A 27,285-nucleotide genomic window follows, 5' to 3' on the forward strand; every position below is an offset into this window, starting at 1 on the left:
TTTTAATTTCAAAAATCATTTATTCCAGATCCAAATTGCGTAATCACACTTCTAAACACCATATCTCCAAGGGTTGGAACTGGGGGAGAATGTGTGTAAACACTGTTCCAAAAGTGAATTCCTAAGTGATTACCCCCCCCCCAGCCCCAACACTACCCATCTGTATATTATGATCCTTGGACGAGGCTGATCATATACACACAGCCAGTACATTCGGGGGGGGCACTTCCCCATTCTAGACTACTGAGCAGGGAGTCATGTCTGTTTTACGCCTTACATTTCTATCTGATCGTCCTGTAACATTGCTCCCCCCTGAGCAAGCCCCTGGCAGCCCATAGTCAGGCTGGCAGTAAGGTAGGTTACATACTGTACAATCAAATCACTGCTGTTGTTCCTGCTGCTGCGTCATACCATAGTACTCCGGAATATATGGCTGCATCTCAAATGGAGCCCAATTACCTATATAGTGCAATACTTTTGACCAGAGTCCCATCGGTCCTGGTCGAAACTAGTGCACTATAAAGTGAATAGGGTGCCATTTGGGAGACGTCCTGAATAAATGACTAATAACCAAGTGTGCTTCTCCAAAGCATAGAAGACAAGATGGTTTTTCCTAAGGCTAATTGATAAGTTGAGTGTATTTGGCACAAACAATAAAAGCACTTTTAGCCAATTCAACCATTCTACCTTCAGTCATAGCAGGCCATGTAACTGTTGGGTTGATCCCCTGGCATTCAATATGGGCAATATAATACTGGTATGTAAAATCTTCCTCCACATGCACCACTGGGGATGAACTTAAAAGAGCTCTAAATAAGTTAAACACCACGAGTTATAATCTCCATCATTAAATGTTGATCACAGAGAATAAGTGAACTCAGTGCCACTGGTTTATGGTAATGTCTGTGAGTTTGTTTTTCATACTAACTCTGCTTCATAATTGTCATCCAACACTTGCAACATCAGCCATAGGCAAAATGTGGAGGAACTGCTGAAGTAATTAAAAATAAAAGGCAACACCCTTTAAGAAAGAAAAAGCTCATTCCTAGCAAATAGATCTGCGTGGGGGAAGAGAGAGAGAGAAAGAGAAAGAGAAAGAGAGAGAGAGAGAGAGAGAGAGAGAGAGAGAGAGAGAGAGAGAGAGAGAGAGAGAGAGAGAGAGAAAGCCGAACAGAGACAGTAAGGGGTCTATTTAATCAGATCCGATTTAGCCAACATCCGGTCGTTTTGATAGTGTCTGAGGTGGAAACTGCTTTATTGTTGTCAAATCCACAAGTGGCTCCTGGCATTATACCTAAAGCGGGCATTAAGAGTAAGAGAAATCCCATGCAGTCTTTCTACAAGATCAAACACTGGAATGTGAGATGTAAGATAGAAATCTTTATTATTTTGCTTAATGATTTTCAATTTGAGCGTAATTATTTCTATATAGCCTAGACCTTGTCGTTCTGAACTAATGCGAGTGGGACGGGTGTGGCTTCGTGACGATGATCAAGTGCAGCCACTCACCGGTTTGACAGCTCCAAAGTAGTTACACTTCATACACGGCCAAAACATCAGCTATGCGGTCGTCGGCTATTGCCAGATAACGCTTGATCTGATTGAATCTATGCCTAAGTATCACACTCTAATAAACTTATAGTTGTGTCACAATCACTAGCAGTCAAATCATGTTCTTTGTTGAGATCCAGTCTATTATGGCTATCAGTCCAGCTCCAGCATTCGATGGCTAGTAGGCTACTAGCATATCGGTGCACATCTCAAATGACACTATATTCCCCACGTAGTTCCCTACTTTCACCACAGGATAGACTGTTGTTTCTAACTTTTCCTGTTTAGCATACTGTGTCACAGTGCTAGCCGATGCTAACTGGCGCTGCTATCGTATGATGTTGAGGTATCCTTGGTCTGGGTAGAGGAGGTTGGCCAGCAGAGAAAGGAGGCAAGGTCCATCTCTAAGACAGTGTCCTGGGTATTGGATGAACTGGACAGCTTTTCCTATTGAGTCCTTTAGGCCAGCATACTGTTTACTGCTGGGCATGGACTCCAACACAACCAGAGCCTAGAAACACACACGAAACACACAAGCTGAGCAACTCTGTGTGTGTGTGTATATATATATGTATGCATGTGTATGTATGTGTGTGTACCTGTTGTGCTTTAGCAGTCAGCTGCTGGTCGGTGCTGGGCTGGAGGCGGACCTGGTCCTCTGAGGGAATCTGGACTGAGAGAAACGCAGACAGACTGCGCACCACCACCCTGAACCTAAACATGCACACATCGGAGTTACCAAAAGAATCACACAGTAAACACCGAAGATGAATACACACTGCCTTCAGAAAGTTCAGACCCCTTGACTTTTTCCACATTTTGTTAGGTTACAGCCTTATTCTAAAGTTGATTGGATTTTTTTATTAAAATTTTCCCTCAATCTACACACAATACCCCACAATGACAAAGTAAAAATAGGTTTTCACAAATGTTTAAAAAATATATAGATAAAAAATAATCACATTTACATAAGTATTCAGACCCTTTACTCGGTACTTTGTTGAAGCACCTTTGGCATCAATTACAGCCTCGAGTCTTCTTGGGTATGACGCTATAAGCTTGGCACACCTGTATTTGGGGAATTTCTCCCATTCTTCTCTGCAGATCCTCTACAGCTCTGTCAAGTTGGATGGGGAGTGTTGCCGCACAGCCATTTTAAAGGTCTCTCCAGAGATGCTCGATCAGGTTCAAGTCCAGGGCTCTGGCTGGACCACTCAAGAACATTCAGAGACTTGTCTCGAAGCCACTCCTGCGTTGTCTTGGTTGTGTGTTTAGGGTCCTTGTCCTGTTGGAAGATGAAAATTCGCCCCAGTCTAAGGTCCTGAGCGCTCTGGAGCAGGTTTTCATCAAGGCTCTCTCTGTACTTTGCTCCGTTCATCTTTGCCTCGAACCTGACTAGTCTCCCAGTCCCTGTCGCTGAAAAACATACCCACATCATGATTCTGCCACCACCATGCTTCACCGTAGGGATGGTGCCAGGTTTCCTCCAGACATGACGCTTGGCATTCAGGCCAAAGAGAATCTTAGTTTCTCATGGTCTGAAATTCTTTAGGTGCCTTTTGGCAAACTCCAAGTGGGCTGTCATGTGCCTTTACTCAGGAATGGCTTCCATCTGGCCACTATACCATAAAGGCCTGATTGGTGGAGTGCTGCAGATGGTTGTCCTTTTGGAAGGTTCTCCTCTCCACAGAGGGACTCTAGAGCTCAGTCAGAGTGACCATCGGATTATTGGTTATTGGTCACCTCCCTGACCCCGATTGCTCAGTTTGGCCGGGTGGACAGCTATACCATAGCAGACTACAGAACACCAAACTTCTTCCATTTAAGAACAATGGAGGCCACTGTGTTCTTGAGGACCTTCAATGCTGCAGACATTTTCTAGTACCCTCCCCCAGATCTGTGCCTCCACACAATCCTGTCTCGGATCTTCCTTCAACCTCATGGCTTGGGTTTTGCTCTGACATCCACCGTCAACTATGGGACATTTATATAGACAGGTGTGTGCCTTTCCAAATCCACAGGTGGACTCCAATCAAGTTGTAGAAACATCTCAAGGATGATCAATGGAAACAGGATGTACCCGAGTTAAATGTTCAGTCTCATAGCAAAGGGTCTGAATACTTTCTTACTGACTTTCTGAATAGTTTTCTAAAATACTGTTTTTGCTTTGTCATTATGGGGTATTGTGTGTAGATTGCTGACAATTTTTTATTTTATTTAATCCATTTTAGAATAAGGCTGTAATGTAACAAAATGTGTTAAAAGTCAAAGGATATTAATACTTTCCGAAGGTACTGTACATGTCCAGTATGTCTGTGAGTACCTGTTGGATAGGGGTGATCGGCGGCCCAATCCTATAGCCCCCAGCAGTCCTGATCCGAGTCTCTCCTCTCCCATCTGAGAGAGCCGTGTCTGCAGCCGCAGCAGCCCCGCTACCACGGCTGGAACCTCCCCCAGCCCCTGCTGCAGATGCTCCACATACACACACAGGGCCTTGTGCCACCAGAGGAACAACTTAGCCTCATCATAGGGACCACTGTGAGAGAGAAAACAACTATATTACCAACACACACACAGAGAGAGAGACACACACACACACGGGGGGGGGGGGGCGGTGGTCAGACCTGGGGAAGACCTGACTGTTCCATGTGTTGAGTAGAGCGAGCGTCCTCTTCTCATTGGCCACTGTGTGTTCCGTGTTGAGGCGCTGCAGGATGTAAGCATAGAGTGTCAGGAAGCTGCCTCCTGATTGGCTCTCAGACAGGAAGTCGTCCACGGTCAACTCAGGCACCTGCAGGGACGCCAACACAGGACCCCACCCGACACCCTCCTCTTCCGCTAGAGCGAGAAAAATGAAGATAGACGGCGGGAGGGGAGAGCAAGCGATAGAGTGAGGTTTTCACCTCATGTATGAAATAAAATACATCTGTCCGTCACCAGTAACCCCTGCTGACAAACCCTGACATAGACCCTTCCCTAAGACCTTCCTTGGTAAACCCCTCCCCATGGTTACTGTCTCCGTGGTTACCATGGGTGAAGTAGGCGGTGATGCAAGCCTCGGTGATGCGGGTCATGTGGCGTACGGACGCTAGGCAACGGGAGCAGGCTGTCAGGAGCGGCAGCACTGGGAAACCCTGCCCCTTCCTGTCCAGCCAACCAATGACACGAGCTGCCAAGGCCTCGCCTGTAGACACGCCCACTCCGTTCAGCAGAGCCAACGAATCACAGAACAGACTACAGAACGCCATGTGTCTCTGCTCCAAGCCCACCTCTACAGACACAAGAGACAGAGAGAGACAGAGGTTATTGATGAAGGTGATGATGATGAAGATGACTATGAAGAGTTCTTACCAGGTGGGTTGAAGGTGATGATGCTCTCCAGTAGTGCCTCTAACTGCATCTCCAGGTTAGCCAGACTGATGCTACCACTCTGCTCCAGAGAGACCAGACACTCGACACACCAGCGCACACACACACCGGCCTTCAACGTCTCCTCCTACACAGAGAGAGAGGGAGATGAATGCATTCATTTTGTCTGCGGTAATGAGAGAGACAGTCTGTCTATATTAGAGTGAGGAGAGATTGACTGTCTGTTAATGATAAAACTAGAGAAATAGGTGGAGGGTGACATTCTGTTGTGTTCCCTCTTTCTCACCCAGTATGGCATCCCATGGGGGCGTGGCCGCAGCCCAGCAGCACTGCGTAGTGATAGGAGCAGTGTCTGAGCGGCGGAGTCTGCGCTGAGCAGCAGAGCGTGAGGGTAGTGGGTGCCTACATATCCCATGATCCCTTGGTAGGAGGAATGGTCCACCTGGTGCCATGGCAGGGAGACAGACTGGACCAACAGACTAAGGAGAGGGGAGTCCTGGAGGACAGAGGGGAAAATAGGCTAAACCAGGGACAGACCCTCGACAATTCCATCAATTGTGTACAAACACAAATAGCTATCCAGTGTCCTAATTCTCCCTCACCGGTTGGCTGAGAAGCTGCTCTTCTTTAGTGAGGAACACCAGCATGTAGAGTAGATAGACCAGCATCTTGTGTGAGTCTGTGTGTATGTTAGTGTTAGAGCTGGCTGGAGTTTGCAGGCTGTCACTCAGAACGCTGACCCAGTTGACCTTACAGAGGACTGCCCCTAGGAACAGGAAGCAGCTCTTAGGACTTCCTCTCTCCACCTGCAGAGGAACAGATTAACCTTGGGTAAAGAATCCCTCTACACCTCCCTAATGCTACATCGCACAGCACTACCCGCAAACAACTCCTATTGACTGTGACACTCAAAGTGTACGAGGAGTCCGTTTGTTTTAGGAATCCAATGTGTTGTGGGTTGAGGTTAGGGATTAAGGAGTCTGGGGTCAGAGTCTTACATTGAACAACTGTTCCATGAGGTGTGTATCGGGGTGCAGGTGTGTCCAGGGCAGGCTGCCGAGGTGTGTGTGGTAAAGGTAGAGGAGGTACTCTGGTGTACGAGGAGAGCTGCAGCTGTCACAGTACTGCATCAGACACAGCCACAGAGCTCCACGCTGCCCGGGAGGAGGCGGTCTGGAACGAACACACACACACACACACACACACACACACACACACACACACACACACACACACACACACACACACACACACACACACACACACACCTTAAATGTAGGCTCAAACACATGAATGACCTTCATTACATCTAACATCACACGCAAACCTCTGAACTTGTGGTGCAGTGTTTGGGTCAGCTGGGTGTAGAGATCCACAAGACAGCCTGCAGCGTTGGCGTCTGACTCCAACCAGGGATAACACCTCGGATTACTGCGAGAGACAGAAAGGAGGAGAGAGAGTAAGAGAAGATAGGATAGAGGGAGAAAATATTGTAGTCCAAACAGCGCAATGCCACAGGCCTGTAGTTTTGTTAGTGTTATACAAGGCAAAGTAAGAAAGGGGGGAGTGAGATAGAAAGATGGAAAGGAGAGAGAAATAGACGGAGGGATAGAGATGTGTGTTTACCTGACATCGTCTGTCTCCAGAACCAGGATCCAGGGCTTAAACAGACGGACCATCTTACCGTGTAGATCCTGCAGGGCTGAGAGAGACAGAAAGAGGAAGAGATGAGAGGTGGGGAGGAGGAGATATGTTAACAGTAACTGGGGGGGACAGAATGTCTTAATGAAAAACAGCCTAAACTGTGTCTGGTACCTTTCAGCACTCTGGCTCCCCCCAGTGGCTCCCTGGCGCAGGCACTGAGCTGCAGGTCGATGAGGTAACCAATCAGATATCCCCAGAACGTGGTGACCTCACTGACGTATGGCGCCCAGGCGGAGTAAAGGCCAAAGCTGCGGAGGTCCGGCTTACTGAGACGACAACGCTGAAAATACTCACACAGCCAATCAACCGTCTCCTCCACCTGAGGAGGGCCAATCAAGAGACAAGGCAGGGTTAAATAAACTGGACTGGAAATTAACAGTATTGAATATGAAGGACTTTCAGCACTCACCTGCTGAGGAGAGAGGGTGATGGGGGCTTGGCTGGGGGAGATGGATGTGGGTTTGGGGGTATCTGCGGTACCGGAAGGCTCTGCTGTGGGTTTGGTGTTGCAGGGGAGAGGAGAGACGCCAAGCACACACAGAGTCACCCTCCAACACTCTGGGCTCAGCAACTGCTCTGTCGAACCTGACAATGACACACACAAGCACACGTTCGACGTCCGCACACACGTTGAAGTCCGCAATAAGAGATAACAAACAAAACAGTCTTACTGGTCATGAGCAGGCGCAGGCAGTCGCTGTAGTGGTCAGGAAAGTGGTGTCTGAGCAACAGGGTCCAGTGTCGTGTGAAGAGGTGAAAGGGCGTGAGGAGGTCAGCCTCGGGGTCACGGCCACAGGAACACAGAGCAGTGTGGACCAGCTCTACCAGTCTGCTACGCTCCGAGAACACTGGCTCGGCCTTACTCAGCCACGTACTCAGGTCAAACTACACAGGGAGAGAGAGAATCTGGTCATCTTAACACAGGAATACCACAGGCCTCCAGTTCTCTGTGTGATGTGTCGAGGTGGAAGTGTGTGTTCTGTGTGGGTGGTGTGTGTAGCTGTTGTGTATGTTTCCGAAGGTGGAGGCTGACCTTAGTGAGCAGCATGAAGATGACGTCAGCACTGTCAGGGTGCAGTGATGTCACCACTTCCTTGTAGAGAGAGACAAGCTGATTGGGTGCTGCATTTGGGGTGAAGAAGGGGGAGAGGAGGGGACACAGACGTCTCTGCTCCAGGATAGTGCTGAGGACACGCCCGCACTCTGCCTGGTTGCCCTGGATAAAAACCTACACACACAAACTGGATTAACACCTACACACACAAACTGGATTAACACCAACAAACACAAACTGGATTAACACCAACACACAGTCACGTCCTATGTGTATGAAATGAGTTTGTTTGTGTGTGTGTGTGTGTGTGTGTGTGTGTGTGTGTGTGTGTGTAGTACCTGTCCCAGTATCTCGACGCAGGAAGAGAGGTACTGGCGAGTGGGTGGGTGGCGGAGTGTGTCCTCACAGACGAAAGAGACTACCTTGTAGAAGGCAGCCACTCCTACACTCTGCACTGCTGCCGTCGGCTTGGCCTTGTACAAATTCACCAGAGCACTACACACACACACATTTTTTTACTTTATGGCACATATGACTATCAACAATTATATTGAAAAATAATATGATACAGGTATGGTGTGTGTGTGTGTGTACTGACGTAATGAACTTCTCAGTGTGTACTGCAGCCTGGGCGAGGCTCTGAGGGGGAGGAGTCTTGGCTTCCGTCTGCAGCTGCTTAATGTCGCTTCTCAGAGACACGATCTGAGTCTCCACTGCTTCCTGCTTCTGTACACACTCGCACTGCACACACACAGAGACGGGAATGAGGGGAATAGGATGCATGTTTACAGAAGGAACACCTATGTGAGAATGCTATTCATTGACTACGACTCAGCTCAGCGTTCAAAGCCATAGTGCCCTCAAAGCTCATCACTAAGCTAAGGATCCTAGGACTAAACACCTCTCTCTGTAACTGGATCCTGGACTTCCTGACGGGCCGTCCCCAGGTGGTAAGGGTAGGCAACAACACATCCGCCACGCTGATCCTTAACACGGGGGCCCCTCAGGGGTGCGTACTCAGTCCTGTACCCCCTTTTCACTCAAGACCGCACGGCCAGGCACGACTCCAACACCATCATTAAGTTTGCTGACGACACAACAGTGGTAGGCCTGATCACAAACAACGATGAGACAGCCTATAGGGAAGTGGTCAGAGACCTGAACGTGTGGTGCAAGGACATCAACCTCTCCCTCAACGTGATAAAGACAAAGGACATGATTGTGACTACAGGAAAAGGAGGACCGAGCACGCCCCCATTCTGATCGACGGGGCTGTAGTGGAGCAAGTTGAGAGCTTCAAGTTCCTTGGTGTTTACATCACCAACAAACTAACATGGTCCAAGCACACCAAGACAGTCGTGAAGAGGGCATGACAAATTCCCCCTATTCCCCCTCAGGAGACTGAAAAGATTTGGCATGGGTTCTCAGATCCTTAAAAAGTTTTACAGCTGCACCATCGAGAGCATCCTGACGGGTTGCATCACTGCCTGGTATGGCAACTGCTCAACCTCCAACCGCAAGGCACTACAGAGGGTTGTGCATACGGCCCAGTACATCACCGGGGCCAAGCTTCCTGCCATCCAGAACCTCAATACCAGGCGGTGTCAGAGGGAGGCCCTAAAAATTGCCAAAGACTCCAGCCACCCTTGTCATAGACTGTTCTCTCTGCTACCGCACGGTAAGCGGTACCGGAGCGCCGAGTCTAGGTCCAAGAGGCTTCTAAACAGTTTCTACCCCCAAGCCATAAGATTCCTGAACAGCTAATCAAATAGCTACCCAGACTATTTGCATTGCTCCCCCCCTCTTCTACGCTGCTGCTACTCTGTTATTATCTATGCATAGTGACTTTAATAAGTACATACACTTTAATACCTACATGTACATATTACCTCGACACCTGTCTATAGCCCCGCTATTGTTATTTACTGCTACTCTTTAATTATTTGTTATTCTTATCTCTTACTTTTTTTTGTATTTTCTTAAACTGCATTGTTGGTTAAGGGCTTGTAAGTAAACGTTTCACTGTAAGGTCTACCTGTTGTATTCTGCGCATGTGACAAATACAATTTGATTTGATTATTTGAACAGTCAGTTAATCATGGCGTCATCCTTTCTTAGTGGAATTTTCAAGCAGAATCAGCCCATTCTGAAAATTAAATCAAAACAGAATTGACTCATTGTCCTACCGTGACAGTGATGTGTGCCGCTCCCTGGCAGGGCTGGCCCCCCCTCTGCCCTCTGCACTCAAGCGCCATGGTAACCTGCTCTGGCCTGTTCCTGTAGAGTAGAGGAAGACTCTCCAGCAGCTCTGACTCCAACGCCACCTGCTGGGCCTCCCGAGACACTGCAAACCTAAACACACCAAGCACACTGTGAACCATGTCCCAAAACATCATACAGGTATACATCCATGGCGTGACGGTTGGTGTGTGTGTGTGTGTACCTGGCCTGCTCCTGCAGACAGCAGAGGTCCTGCTGTAGGAGAGTGGAGGCAGCAGCAGGGTCAGCGAGGCAGGCAGAGGGGACCTCTGGTACCGGAGCTCTCTGTGATTGCAGCTCGGGGAGCGGCCGAGGGATAGTGTGCTTTTGCAGGTTAGACTGGATACGCTTCCTCGCTACACACACACGAAAAGGTTACAACAACGCCAATAACAAGGCCGCTTGGTTTGTTAGTCCTAAAATAATTCCCAATGTACACCCTACCTAAAAGCGAGCGATCGCTTTGTGCACAAGTAAGATCAGGGATATTGCCCCTGCGTATTGAAACAGGTCAGTGTAATGGTGAAATGTAAGAGGAACGACTAATGTAAATATTGTGACCTTGATGAAATAGAGAATGACATTCACTTGATCCTCTATTGCCCTTTCTACCTTGACATATACACTTGTCCTTATTCCAGAAAGCCCACCAGATATACCCTGGAAATATGTGGCTGAGCCACGAGGAAAAACTGAAATGTTTTTTTTTCTGTAAATTATGTATTTCCATTTACAGATTTTGTTTTATAAAGCCTGGAATAAAAGAAAAAGGTCCACCTATAATAAAATTATACAAATATTTTGCTCCCACATAGTGAATGGCACCTATGTATATAGATTGTATGTAGGCTTGTCTCACACATGAATCTTCTCTGTGTGAGACTTGGTTCCAACGCCTTCTGTCGATTTTTTCTGTAATTAACTCTGTTTATTTGTGTTATTTTTACTGCTCTTGTGATAAATAATTATTGCCTGGATAACCTTATTTACTATTATATATGGGTTTCTTTTCCCACTCTATATCTGCTGCATCCTGCACAGAACACCGGAAGAATTATCACTGAATTATTGTAATGTGTCAATTAAACCCATGAGGAATGGGCTGCCAACCAGGCGGGTTGACACAAGAATAAAACGTCATTAATTCAGTCACAACTGCTATGTGCTGAGGCTGTGTTCATGTGCGTGTACCTGCGCTGGGGTTGGTGTAGTCAGTGAAGGCAGGGTTGTTGCTCTGTATGAAGGTGGGTTCATTCTTCACTTTGTCCCAGAGATCCAGCACCTCCCTCTCATCATACTGGACGCGCTCCTGGTCCACATACTCCACCCACAGCTCCTACACTCAACCAATAAAGTATGATACATCTAGCAGGCAATACAGTATGATACATCTAGCAGGCAATACAATATGATACATCTAGCAACCAGTACAATATGATACATCTAGCAACCAATACATCTCGCCACAAATACAATATGATACATATAGCCACAAATACAATATTATACATCTAGCCACAAATACAATATGATACATCTAGCCACAAATACAATATGATACATCTAGCCACCAATACAATATGATACATCTAGCCACCAATACAATATGATACATCTAGCCACCAATACAATAAGATACATCTAGCCACCAATACAATAAGATACATCTAGCCACAAATACAATATGATACATCTAGAAACCAATACAATATGATACATCTAGCAAGCAATACATCTATCCACCAATACAATATGATACATCTATCCACCAATACAATATGATACATCTAGCAACCAGTACAATATGATACATCTAGCAACCAGTACAATATGATACATCTAGCAACCAATACAATGTTACATCTAGCAACCAGTACAATATGATACATCTAGCAACCAATACAATATGATACATCTATCCACCAATACAATATGATACATCTAGCAACCAGTACAATATGATACATCTAGCAACCAATACAATATGATACATCTAGCAACCAGTACAATATGATACATCTAGCAACCAATATATCTAGCCACCAATACAATATGATACATCTAGCAAGCAATACAATATGATACATCTAGCAAACAATATATCTAGTCACCAATACAATATGATACATCTAGCAACCAGTACAATATGATACATCTAGCAACCAGTACAATATGATACATCTAGCCACAAATACAATATGATACATCTAGCCACCAATACAATATGATACATCTAGCCACCAATACAATATGATACATCTAGCCACAAATACAATATTATACATCTAGCCACCAATACAATATGATACATCTAGCCACCAATACAATATGATACATCTAGCCACCAATACAAATACATCTAGCCAATATGATACATCTAGAAACCAATACAATATGATACATCTAGAAACCAATACAATACATCTATCCACCAATACAATATGATACACCTATCCACCAATACAATATGATACATCTAGCAACCAGTACAATATGATACATCTAGCAACCAATACAATATGATACATCTAGCAACCAATATATCTAGCCACCAATACAATATGATACATCTAGCAAGCAATACAATATGATACATCTAGCAAACAATATATCTAGTCACCAATACAATATGATACATCTAGCAAGCAATACAATATGATACATCTAGCAACCAATACATCTATCCACCAATACAATATGATACATCTATCCACCAATACAATATGATACATCTAGCAACCAGTGCAATATGATACATCTAGCAACCAGTGCAATATGATACATTTAGCAACCAATACAATATGATACATCTAGCAACCAGTACAATATGATACATCTAGCAACCAGTACAATATGATACATCTAGCAACCAATATATCTAGCCACCAATACAATATGATACATCTAGCAAGCAATACAATATGATACATCTAGCCACAAATACAATATGATACATCTAGCAAACAATACAATATGATACATCTAGCAACCAGTACAATATGATACATCTATCCACCAATACAATAAGATACATCTATCCACCAATACAATATGATACATATATCCACCAATACAATATGATACATCTAGCCACAAATACAATATGATACATCTAGCAAACAATACAATATGATACATCTAGCAACCAGTACAATATGATACATCTAGCAACCAATACAATATGATACATCTATCCACCAATACAATATGATACATCTAGCAACCAATACAATATGATACATCTATCCACCAATACAATATGATACATCTATCCACCAATACAATATGATACATATATCCACCAATACAATATGATACATCTAGCAACCAATACATCTAGCCACCAATACAATATGATACATCAAGCAACCAATACAATATGATACATCTAGCAACCAATACAATATGATACATCTAGCAACCAGTACAATATGATACATCTAGCAACCAATACAATATGATACATCTATCCACCAATACAATATGATACATCTAGCAACCAGTACAATATGATACATCTAGCAACCAATACATCTAGCCACCAATACAATATGATACATCAAGCAACCAATACAATATGATACATCTAGCAACCAATACAATATGATACATCTAGCAACCAGTACAATATGATACATCTAGCAACCAATACAATATGATACATCTATCCACCAATACAATATGATACATCTAGCAACCAATACAATATGATACATCTATCCACCAATACAATATGATACATCTATCCACCAATACAATATGATACATATATCCACCAATACAATATGATACATCTAGCAACCAATACATCTAGCCACCAATACAATATGATACATCAAGCAACCAATACAATATGATACATCTAGCAACCAATACAATATGATACATCTAGCAACCAGTACAATATGATACATCTAGCAACCAATACAATATGATACATCTATCCACCAATACAATATGATACATCTAGCAACCAGTACAATATGATACATCTAGCAAACAATATATCTAGTCACCAATACAATATGATACATCTAGCAAGCAATACAATATGATACATCTAGCAACCAGTACAATATGATACATCTAGCAACCAGTACAATATGATACATCTAGCCACAAATACAATATGATACATCTAGCCACCAATACAATATGATACATCTAGCCACCAATACAATATGATACATCTAGCCACAAATACAATATTATACATCTAGCCACCAATACAATATGATACATCTAGCCACCAATACAATATGATACATCTAGCCACCAATACAATATGATACATCTAGCCACAAATACAATATTATACATCTAGCCACCAATACAATAAGATACATCTAGCCACCAATACAATACGATACGTCTAGCCACCAATACAATAAGATACATCTAGCCACAAATACAATATGATACATCTAGAAACCAATACAATATGATACATCTAGCAAGCAATACATCTATCCACCAATACAATATGATACACCTATCCACCAATACAATATGATACATCTAGCAACCAGTACAATATGATACATCTAGCAACCAATACAATATGATACATCTAGCAACCAATATATCTAGCCACCAATACAATATGATACATCTAGCAAGCAATACAATATGATACATCTAGCAAACAATATATCTAGTCACCAATACAATATGATACATCTAGCAAGCAATACAATATGATACATCTAGCAACCAATACATCTATCCACCAATACAATATGATACATCTATCCACCAATACAATATGATACATCTAGCAACCAGTGCAATATGATACATCTAGCAACCAGTGCAATATGATACATCTAGCAACCAATACAATATGATACATCTAGCAACCAGTACAATATGATACATCTAGCAACCAGTACAATATGATACATCTAGCAACCAATATATCTAGCCACCAATACAATATGATACATCTAGCAAGCAATACAATATGATACATCTAGCCACAAATACAATATGATACATCTAGCAAACAATACAATATGATACATCTAGCAACCAGTACAATATGATACATCTATCCACCAATACAATAAGATACATCTATCCACCAATACAATATGATACATATATCCACCAATACAATATGATACATCTAGCCACAAATACAATATGATACATCTAGCAAACAATACAATATGATACATCTAGCAACCAGTACAATATGATACATCTAGCAACCAATACAATATGATACATCTATCCACCAATACAATATGATACATCTAGCAACCAATACAATATGATACATCTATCCACCAATACAATATGATACATCTATCCACCAATACAATATGATACATCTAGCAACCAGTACAATATGATACATCTAGCAACCAATACATCTAGCCACCAATACAATATGATACATCAAGCAACCAATACAATATGATACATCTAGCAACCAATACAATATGATACATCTAGCAACCAGTACAATATGATACATCTAGCAACCAATACAATATGATACATCTATCCACCAATACAATATGATACATCTAGCAACCAATACAATATGATACATCTAGCAACCAATACAATATGATACATCTATCCACCAATACAATATGATACATCTATCCACCAATACAATATGATACATATATCCACCAATACAATATGATACATCTAGCAACCAATACATCTAGCCACCAATACAATATGATACATCAAGCAACCAATACAATATGATACATCTAGCAACCAATACAATATGATACATCTAGCAACCAGTACAATATGATACATCTAGCAACCAATACAATATGATACATCTATCCACCAATACAATATGATACATCTAGCAACCAGTACAATATGATACATCTAGCAACCAATACATCTAGCCACCAATACAATATGATACATCAAGCAACCAATACAATATGATACATCTAGCAACCAATACAATATGATACATCTAGCAACCAGTACAATATGATACATCTAGCAACCAATACAATATGATACATCTACCCACCAATACAATATGATACATCTATCCACCAATACAATATGATACATCTAGCAACCAGTACAATATGATACATCTAGCAACCAATACAATGATACATCTAGCCACAAATACAATATGATACATCTAGCCAATAATACAATATGATACATCTAGCAACCAGTACAATATGATACATCTAGCAACCAATACATCTAGCCACCAATACAATATGATACATCAAGCAACCAATACAATATGATACATCTAGCAACCAATACAATATGATACATCTAGCAACCAGTACAATATGATACATCTAGCAACCAGTACAATATGATACATCTATCCACCAATACAATATGATACATCTATCCACCAATACAATATGATACATCTAGCAACCAGTACAATATGATACATCTAGCAACCAATACAATGATACATCTAGCCACAAATACAATATGATACATCTAGCAACCAATACAATATTATACATCTAGCAACCAATACAATATGATACATCTAGCCACAAATACAATATGATACATCTAGCAACCAGTACAATATAATACATCTAGCCAATAATACAATATGATACATCTAGCAACCAGTACCATATAATACATCTATCAACCAATACAATAAGACACAACTATCAACCAATACAATATGACACATCTATCAACCAATACAATATGACACATCTATCAACCAATACAATATGACACATCTATCAACCAATACAATATGACACATCTATCAACCAATACAATATGACACATCTATCAACCAATACAATATGACACATCTATCAACCAATACAATATGACACATCTATCAACCAATACAATATGACACATCTATCAACCAATACAATATGACACATCTATCAACTAATACATCAAAGGCAAAGCAGAGGCAACAGTGGCAAGGAAAAACACACGACACACACACCTGTTGTTTGTGCATGACCTTGGCCAGTCTTTGGGGGTCATACTGTGGTGGGAGAGAGGGCAGATACACTTCCTTCTTCTGAAGAGTCTCATCGTCCAACCACACGGCAAACACACCAAACAGCCTGTAAACAACCAATCAGATCAGCCTGGGAAACAGCCAGTCACAAAGTTAAGGGGAGGGACTAGTAGCTGTACGTACCTGACCAGCTCTGTGTGTATCTGTGGGGATGTGAGGAAGAGATGTGGACGGGAGTTGGGGCGGTCCTCTCCCTGGCTGGGTGTGTGTGTGGGGGGCACCCTCAGGGCCTGGCTGGCGGCGTGGTGGAAGTCAGACACCTCCTGTAGTCTCTGTCTCAGATCTCTCAGTAACACAGCCTGAGTCGAGCCCTGGAAGAACCGACGACCAATACAGCCCCCTGCATCCAGACTGCAGACACCAGAAACAGGGGGACACTGAGAACATTACTGAATTGATACCAGCCTAGAGCTGGGTTCTCCAAGTGGGGTCAGCGTCAAATCTCTAAATAAATAAACAGATTAAACTAATTTGGGCCAAAAGAACGGTGGAATAAGTTTAGAGGGTGTAGTACAATGAAATATTATTAATCTACCATTTATATTCTTAACCCTGGGCAACATGGGCCTGGGAGGCTCACAGGGATATCGGTATCCACAGTACTCCACCAAGTATTTCCCCAAAAGCTGTAAAACTCCCAGGTTCTCTCTCTGCCACATTGACAAATGTGTAGAATTGCAGGAAATGATCTTGTAAACGGCAACATTCTCTCACTGATGTCAAGAGGCAGGACTCTAAAATGTTCAGCCACGCAGCACTGAAGTCATAGAACCCCTGGCCTAGAGGTTATGGTGTGTGTATGTCGTACCCATACTCAGGTCCTGGCTGTCTCAGGTAGAGCTGCAGGAACCTCTGCCAGACGAGGGGGAGTAGCGGGTGGTCAGGGGGTGTGGACAACGCCTGACACGCCCACCTGTACACCTGCAGCCGCTGCAGAGATGGAGCCACTGGGAGCTTCAACCTCTGCTGGGCCTTCTGTCTCACACAGACACAAGAAACATAAAGTTAGTGAAACACAAACACTATGTATCTCAGATTAAGGCTTATTAATCTCTCATAGTTTTATTGTTCTGCTGGTCAGGTGAGAGGTTGGAGTGTGTGTGTGTGTACCTTCAGAGCCTGATCAGGTGAGAGGTTTGGATCAGACAGTAGTTCATGCTCCACACAGCGTCCCAGCTGAGAATCCTCCTCAAACATCCCCTCCATGTTCAACACCAGCCACGCAAACCACACCTAAACACATACAGTTATCATTTCACATACAAACCACACCTACACACATACAGTTATCATTTCACATACAAACCACACCTAAACACATACAGTTATCATTTCACATACAAACCACACCTACACAGACGTTTTGTTTAGGTGTGGTTTTTAGCAGAATTTCTGGGAAAATGCAGCAAAAATGTTTCCTTCTGACTCACACAGAATGACAGCACGGATACGACAAGTTAGATAGGACTGAGGTTAAAGTTCTCACCTCCCCGCTCAGCGATTGGCCCTCAATGAATGAGGGTGTGGCATTTCCAGCAATCCAACCAACCAGGGAAGAGAGCAGACCCCGGTCTCCATGGTAACCTAAAGCAATCTACAGAGGGGTGAGAGAGCATCACAGACTGATCTACTGTGTGTGTGTGTGTGTGTGTGTGTGTGTGTGTGTGTGTGTGTGTGTGTGTGTGTGTGTGTGTGTGTGTGTGTATACTCTTTCTTCACAGAAAATGAACACACACTGATCAAAATAAGCATAACAGCTGAAATATTTGGGACTCTACAATCTCCAGTCTCTCTCTCTGTGTGTGTGTGTGTGTGTGTGTGTGTGTGTGTGTGTGTGTGTGTGTGTGTGTGTGTGTGTGTGTGTGTGTGTGTGTGCGTGCGTGCGTGCGTGTACCTTGTGCTGCTGATACAGTAATCTCTGTACACACTCCTCCTGGTGGTGTGTGAAGGCGGAACGACAGATCTGATCCATCAGGAATAAAACGGTCCTGTCTCGGTACCACAGGTTCTGCTGGGTTAGAATTCCCACCCAGAACTCTAGAACCGCTGCCGGACCCACACGACCTGGCCTCGAACTCTCCACCACGTGAGTCTGAAAGAGAAAAAACATACACACTCATCGTGAAGAGATTCATGGACTGTTCAGAGGCAGGAACATCCACTTCTACAGCTGGCCAAACTACTGATCTGGTCAACCCCATGTTTCACACCAGTTATGATGTATTAGGTGTGTGTACATACCTGTATGACACTGTTGAGCAGGCGTACCATGTCCCCATAGGTGCCTCCAGTGAAGAGTGGCGCCACCCTGTGGGTGACCTGCTGCGTTACACCCTGAGGACACACACCGTCACACTGCAGGAACAACTGGACACAGCTCACAAACCTGGCACAGAGAGTGGAAGAGAGAAACATATATCTTCATCCAAACATAGCAATACCACAGCCCTCCAGTTGTGTGAGATTTTAGTGTGATTTTAAGGTTTAGTTTAGGCAGGGGTAAAAGATACTGAAAGTTAACTGTAGAAGCTGCGTGGGCAGAAAAGAGGGAAGATGTTGTCCAGTACAGAGGAAGTAGGGTCTAGGACATAGTGGGTATCTCTTACTGTGTGTTCTTCAGCAGGTAGAAGCTGAGAGGGTAGGTAGGAGGGAGGATGTTGTCCAGTACAGAGGAAGTAGGGTCTAGGACATAGTGTGTATCTCTTACTGTGTGTTCTTCAGCAGGTAGAAGCTGAGAGGGTAGGTAGGAGGGAGGATGTTGTCCAGTACAGAGGAAGTAGGGTCTAGGACATAGTGTGTATCTCTTACTGTGTGTTCTTCAGCAGGTAGAAGCTGAGAGGGTAGGTAGGAGGGAGGATGTTGTCCAGTACAGAGGAAGTAGGGTCTAGGACATAGTGTGTATCTCTTACTGTGTGTTCTTCAGCAGGTAGAAGCTGAGAGGGTAGGTAGGAGGGAGGATGTTGTCCAGTACAGAGGAAGTAGGGTCTAGGACATAGTGTGTATCTCTTACTGTGTGTTCTTCAGCAGGTAGAAGCTGAGAGGGTAGGTAGGAGGGAGGATGTTGTCCAGGAGATGGACAGCAGCTCTCAGATGTTGAGACTGAATCAGGTTCTTCAACAGATCCACTCCCTCTGTGCAAAACACCTCCAGACTGGGATCAGACAGACAGACGGACAGACGGTAATAGATGTTACACACAATAGTACAAAGAGAGACTTTAAACACATGTGCAGTGTGTCTGTATATAACTGTGCTGTGGTCCTCACCAACCGGCCAGAGGGCTCATAGGGATAGTGACTTTGCACTCTGTGCCGGACACTGCAGCTGGCTTCACTGACCTGTAATACTAATAACTGCACTATACTGCTTTTGTACCATGTAAACTTCTTCACGGTATTTACAACGGTATATATACACACACACACACACTGCATATATAGATATATCCCCACTGTAAATTGTAACGTTATATCCTCACTGTAGCTCAGCCTATACTCTAGGGTTTTATGATTACTGTATTTATATTGTATATTCTGTATGTCGACTTTGTGTAAATTTCTCTGTCTATATTCTGTTTGTGCATTTGTCTATTGCTGGCAGCACCTGTTCATTTAGTCTAATTCCGTGTATGTGGAAATGTACTTGGCGAATAAAGGGATTCTGATGTGAGAGAGAGCAGATGGTCATACCTGTGTCCTACAGTTGTCATGGCAATGGCCAGGTAGCAGCCAATGGGAAGGCCCGCCTTTACGGCCCTTAGAACAGGGTGCATGTTTGGGGCATGCGTGAGCTCCGGAGAGGGGTTGGGGGCAGAGCCGGGGGTGGACCAGGCTGCTTGAGGGTACTGGGTGTTGCCATGGAGCTTCAGCCTTAGCAACAGTTGCCAGGCCCACTGGCTGAAGGAAGCCTCAGGTGACAGACCCAGACGGAGAACACTAGCCAGGTAGGACACCTGATCGACAGAGACAGAGAGATGTGTGTTAACCTCAGAGATGAGATGATGTGCACTGTGTGTATCTGCGTTACCTGTTTGATTCCCTCTGAGATGAGTCCATTGTATGGCTTGTCTGTGAGGTATTTCTGATAGGCTTCTGCCACCAGCAGAGCAACTTCACTGTGGAGAGAGGAGGGCAGGGCCAGAGTCCCATCCTACAAGACACACACACACACACTCAACATTACACACTGTACACACTCAAACTCAATGTAGGGTTAGGTGTGTGTGTGTGTGTGTGTGTAGTACCTGTGTGTAGCCCCAGTCCAGCCCTTCCAGTAGAACACAGGCCAGGCTGTTCTCCACAGCAGAGAGGGGGTGTTGGAGAAGCCAGCCCCCGATCACACACACTTCCTCCGGGCTAGGATGCCACAGGAACAGGGGCAGCTCCTTACTGAGGTACAGTGCCACCTAACATACACAAGGCTAATCAACATGCAGGTGTACTTAACCGAACCACCTCTTTTACACTTGAAGTCTTCATCCCCATCCTTTCCACAGCAACCCCAGGTGTTGACAGATGCCACGTGCGCGCACACACACACACACACACAAACACTTACCATGCCGACTGTCTCGATGGTCTCTCTGAGTCTGTCCAGCAGGACTGAGATGATGTAAGGATGAACGGTTGCTATGGCGGCCAGCAGCTCCCGCCCCACCTTCGAGTAGGTTTCCCTCGTAGACACACTGACATAGGACACCTGGAGGCAGGGATGGAAATAAAGGGCGACCTGCAGTAGAAACTGGCAGCCCGGCTTTGCTGCGACCTCTATTCATTCCGTGTGAAAAATGATGTGCGTGTTACCTGGAAGACGAGGAGAGCTATAGTGGTAATGAAGGTGGGGTCAGAGTGGTGGGTGGGCATGGCCATGTGAGCTAGCGCAGTGAGGAGAGAGATTCCATCAGAACTGTTGACCTCACACAGCCATTTCTCAAACCTCTCCTGGTGACTCGGCTCTGCAATACATGTTAGCACATCATTAGCGTACGGTTCCTGTGCTGACACACTGTGTATGTGTGTGAACGTATAATATTGAGCTCTATTCTGTGTTGTTGTTTTTTTTGTTGTACATTGTGTTTTTGGAAAAAGTACTTGACGAACACAAGTCATTCCCATCACCATTATGTCTGTGTGTGTGTGTGTGTGTGTGTACCTCTGAGGGCCTGTAGGCAGGTGTATGTGTTGTCTGTAGAGTTGAGTGCGTCCGGTGCAGCGGTCTCTGCACACTGCATCACGTACAGAACTCTCCACAGCATGGAACTGGACAGGGTTCCGTAGGGCATCTCTGACATGAACAGCCAGATACCCAACCTAGGAGAACACAGTCAGATAATACACAAACACTTTACACTCTCTCTTTCACACACACACACACACACACACAAGTATGCACGCACTCCCCAATCAATATTCTTACTGCCTTGTAAGAATAGACAGCCAAAACCATGCCATTTCTTCCCCCTCGCACCTCTTGTTTCTGAGGACGTGTAGTACAGCTCTGAGGAACAGATGGTCGTACTCTAGCTGTAGTTTCTCCAGAGAGATGGTCCTGGGCCGGGCTGGACCAGCAACACTCACATACTGGGCCCAGTGATCACTGACGTAACACACCGTCATCCTGCAGGGAGGGAGCGCGCAGGAGGCAGCGGTTACACACCTTTACAAAACACACCTACATCTAAAATGTACTGCGTGTGGGTGTCTTACCGTATGGTGTGTCCGATGCGTTTGACTAGCTGGCGGTAGCGAGCGCTGTCGTAGGTGTTCAGACCCACAGCTAGCAGCTCGATCAGTGACGAGGCGAACGCAAACACACGCATCATCTTCTGACTGGAGCAGGACTTGGGCTCATAGACACCTAGATAAAGAACATCCGTTATAAAATGGTAGGACAGACACACAGCTACACACACGCACATCCGAAGCCAAAAAGCAGGCACCAGAATTACCACGTCAGTCAAATACATGACAACACACGCGCACACACACAGCTTTACTTTCGTGAAATGTCAGGACTTTTTGGAGTGTAAAAATCTTAATTTCCCTAATCCTAACCCAAAAACCCAACCCCTTAACCTAACCCTTAAGCTTAAAATAGCACTTGAACAAATTCAGGTCGCACACACACACACACACACACACACACACACACACACACACACACACACACACACACACACACACACACACACACACCCTTCTTGCTCATCTCCAGCAGGTGTGTGAAGAGCTGTTGGAAGGGGAACTGGGACAGCAGAGAGATCAGGTCCTCCTCACACAGTAACAACCAGCTGCTCTCTGGGTCCTCATCCTGAAAAACACTCATGCACATCAGCAACCTTACAACACTTCTACCAACGCTCCTAGGGTCAAATTCCACACACACCAACACATGCATGCACACACACACGGTTACCTCCTCTCCACCTTCATCCACTAGGGTCCAGTTGCCAGACTCAGGGCCGGAGGCTGCAGCACCCTGACTCTCACAGGGCTTCATGTGGCTCATGAACTCAGCCCGGTGTCTAAAGATGAAGGGTCAACAATCAGAGAGAAAAACCCATAAGGAGCTAAATTAAAGTGTGCAAAAATCACATAAATAAGTAAGGATTAGAGATGAAAGGTCAAGGCTACCTGACTGGAGACATGAGGGTGGTGACATGTAGGGTTATGGGTCAGGGGCCAGAGTGAGAAGTTAGGGTTCTTTACCTGACTGGAGACATGAGGATGGCCAGAGCCTGCATGAACTGCTGTACTCCTGTGGGATTTCCCAGGACCTGGATCTGGAACACACACCCCCAAGCATGTTATAGTTAAGACTGCTAACTTTACCTGGCAATGATGCCATTGTTAGCCGAATATGATAACCTGCCAAAAAGCATACAGAAATAGTGGAGTGAGCCTTCATTCATAAACCAGGCCTACTTTTGAGGAAATCAAAACAATAAACAAACTAGATAGAGGGTGTGTCTCACCTGTAAGAAGGCTGCAGCCCACTTGCCCACCCCTGCAGAACAGCACAGCAGATGGTTCAACAGGTAGAGGTGTTCTCCTGATCCCCCCACACGCAGTAACACTGCCACCTATACACAACACACACCACAGCATAGCATGACTAAACTGCACAACAGGTGGGACAACAGGTTCTGCTGTACCAGGGCTAGTGTTGAGGTTTACTGTGTGTGTCTGTGTGTGTACCAGTCTCTGCAGCCAGAGGTGGATGTCTGTCTGGAACTGCGTGTCGTCCAGGACTCTCCGTGTGAAGCTGAAGAGAACACTGATGCTCTCCTTCAGGGGGAGGAGGGAGCTGGGCTGACTCTGGGTACCACACATATCTACAATACACACACATACACTTAACTAATTAAACTAAAAATGTGTACAATATGGAAAATATGAAATTAAATCCAACCTGTGTGTATATGTATGTACAGTGTGTGCGAGAGTGTGTTCTCACCGTGGAGCAGGCAGTGTAAGTATGACTCCACCTGAAGACGTGACAGCAGAGCTGTGTATGCATGCAGCGCCACCTTCTGGTGCAGGAGTTCAGAGCGGGCCTCGAACAGCTTCCGCAGCTCCACCAACACAGCCTCACTGAAGTCAGCCTGCTGGAAGCGGTGGTAGCCATACACCTTAGACTGGTCCCCACACACACCCTGGAGAGAGAGAAAGAAAGGGTTTAAAGAGAGAGCGAGATGAAGAACAGAAGTGTACTGTATAACTTTGTAGCTTCTGTGTTATGTGCTAAGTCGTATACTAACATAATCTATTGAACCACATACCTGAAGTGTGAGCTGCTCATCTCTGAAGCTCCAGAGTCGGTTCTGTGTGGTGTTACAGTCGGAGGTGTGTGTGTGGAGCTGTGTGTGTGCGTGTGTCAGCTGTCTGCGGCAGCGCCAGTAATTCTGCAGGAGTTCTGTCAGCTCGTGGCCTTCCTGCCGGGCCAACACTGCGAACTGGGCTGCACACACCTCCACCCCCTCCACCCACACACACATCCCCCCACCTGGCTCCCACACACTCAGCTGCTCCAACGAGAATGCCTTCAGGAAAAACACAAGACAGTCAACACTATAAATAAATATTATTCACCATTCTTTTGTAACATAAATAGCTTTGTAATATAAAGCGGTTCGAGCCCACAATGGGTCATAGTAAGTGTGTGGTTACCTGTAGTTCTGGGCTGGGCTGGGGTAGTTCAGGGTACAGTCTGGTCCTGGAGCCCTCAGATGGAGCTAGTTCCACAACAGGCTCCAGACTGAGAGGACACTCCTGCTCCCCTAGAGGCAGAACAGCAGGGCCCCTTGTCCCACAGGCCCGCAGAGCCTCCTTATGCAGCTGCATCAGGGAGCCCTCCTCCAGTGTGGGTAGTGAGGGGTAGAGGGCAGGAGCGCTGGGGGCCAAGGGTGTCTCAAGCGTCGTAGATATGCAGGCCTGAATCTGGATGTGGGTTTTGTTTTGGGTCTCTCTCCCCACCTCAGTGCTCGGTGGTTCAGCTCTGAGCTCAGCCCCTTGGGCCTCTCCTCTCCCCTCATCCCTCTTCTCTGGCTCTGTCTCAGAGGGCTTTTCTAGTGTCTGGGGTGAGGTTGATGATGATGTCTGTGATAATGTGGATGATGATAGTGTCTGTGATGCTGGTAATGATTCCTCTGATGTCTGTGGTAATATCTGTGTTGATGGTTGTGATGTCTCTGATAAAGTCTCTGATAACTCTGCCAGACCCTGTTGTGGCTCTGTCCCCTCGTTGGGCAGACTGAGGGGGATGTCTGTGAACTCAGAGCTGGGCGGGGCAGCAGCACCAGGTTTCTCATCACAACCAGCAGAGAGAGCTGTGGGACTCTTCACTCGTCCACTCTGCCTCTGTTTTCTGTCCTGTTGGGGGTAACACACAACAGTAGTCTGACTGGTTATTACTCATGAATAATGACAGGGTAATAAATACTATCATATGCTTTCACCATCATTTGATAAATAGACAGTAGTCTGCCCTCAGGGACATACAGGAGTGTACTGTACATACCTGAGACCTGCTACTGGTCTTGGACTTCTTTTGTCTCACAGCCTCCATCTGTCATATCCTTCCCACCTTGTTCCTCTCACCACATTCACCCTAAGGCTTCTAAGGGGAGCAACAGTGTGTCTGTTAAATGGGAGCACAACAGTCAGCTCACGGTCGTTGGTACATGATTATTTTCTAATCTCACATTAGCCAGTTTGGTCCTGGCTGCCAACACAGGGCCAAATGATAAATCAGTCATTCATGCGTCAGCAAAACAACACCACTCACGTGACTACTGATGATAAACAAGGACCTAGATGTCTGTGTTATCTTTACATGAAGGCGGTTCTTGTTAGCAAATAGGCGTGGTTTCAGACCAGTCTCGAGCTGTATAGGGTAAGGGTTAGCTATTTAGAGTTAGCTAGTGTCGGGAAAACGAAACACATCCACCCTCTCCTCACACAGCACTAGCAAAGAAATGGCTAGAGGGTGTAATGACAGTCGTCGGTCATCATGGCTAGCACAGTGTACCCCACTTTACATATCATTGTCAGTTGATTATAAATAAGCTCTGCCATCTAGCTATCTTAAACAAACTGGTGAAAGCATATTGTCGTTAACGTTACTAGCAAGCTAGCTTACACGTAGCGCTCTCGAGGAGTGCGAAAACAATGACATAATATAGCTAGCAAGCACCAGTTTTTTTGGTGTAGCTAACGTTAGCTATAATGATCAGCTGTAAACTGTGGGCTAAACCCTCACAAAATGTAAAATGCTGCCTACCTTTGTAAAACAATGTGATCAACGCCAGCGAAGTGACATTTGGCAACACATCAGCTGTTATTTGTTTTGCTCCAGGAAGAAACAGTTATCGCGATAATAAAAATTTCGTCACATGACTCCAGCACTATCTTTACGTAACACAAAAAGTGCCTACATCAAAGATTATGGATATACTGACAAGATACATGTCAATTAAATTCAATTGACTTTATTGACATGACAAGATAATTATTACTTACATTGTCAAAGTATACATATATATATAAAATATATATATGTATATAAATAAATGGTGGGACCAACAGCAATAATAATAGTAGTAGTGGACATGGGATAACCATTAACAACAACTACAACAACAATATTAATCAGAACAACAATACGTTGAAGCAATGGTAGTCGACCAGTGTCAACATGACTGAGAAGACACATTACATGGTATGAAAGACAAAACAAAACAAGATTGGAAATATTATCGACATTACGTTGCACTTTTCACTGGCTGCCCCTCAGGTTGTGACAGGAGGACACATATTTGGCTGCC

General features: G+C 44.7%; 1 protein-coding gene across 1 annotated transcript; it reads right to left on the minus strand.

The window, feature by feature from the left end:
* On the minus strand, positions 1-26,863 carry epg5 (ectopic P-granules autophagy protein 5 homolog (C. elegans)). Its single transcript, XM_035785863.2, is given in 48 exon segments — positions 1-2,062; positions 2,151-2,265; positions 3,875-4,087; positions 4,176-4,389; positions 4,580-4,822; positions 4,903-5,047; positions 5,207-5,416; positions 5,523-5,726; positions 5,919-6,085; positions 6,088-6,093; positions 6,248-6,351; positions 6,547-6,622; positions 6,736-6,943; positions 7,034-7,209; positions 7,296-7,509; positions 7,658-7,852; positions 8,017-8,173; positions 8,277-8,419; positions 9,865-10,030; positions 10,122-10,293; positions 11,129-11,273; positions 16,884-17,007; positions 17,085-17,312; positions 17,770-17,936; positions 18,072-18,194; positions 18,448-18,555; positions 18,856-19,053; positions 19,203-19,347; positions 19,972-20,112; positions 20,651-20,913; positions 20,988-21,110; positions 21,205-21,366; positions 21,519-21,659; positions 21,764-21,915; positions 22,113-22,270; positions 22,428-22,577; positions 22,667-22,817; positions 23,156-23,270; positions 23,376-23,484; positions 23,669-23,742; positions 23,935-24,042; positions 24,158-24,294; positions 24,417-24,615; positions 24,742-25,002; positions 25,130-25,831; positions 25,980-26,078; positions 26,247-26,345; positions 26,742-26,863. Coding segments are annotated over 46 exon segments (7,743 nt in total). The 5' UTR covers positions 26,028-26,078; positions 26,247-26,345; positions 26,742-26,863; the 3' UTR covers positions 1-1,879.
* Between the last annotated feature and the right edge of the window lie 422 nt (positions 26,864-27,285).

The sequence above is a fragment of the Oncorhynchus keta genome, chromosome 14, assembly GCF_023373465.1.
Source record: "Oncorhynchus keta strain PuntledgeMale-10-30-2019 chromosome 14, Oket_V2, whole genome shotgun sequence".
Lineage (NCBI taxonomy): Eukaryota > Metazoa > Chordata > Actinopteri > Salmoniformes > Salmonidae > Oncorhynchus > Oncorhynchus keta.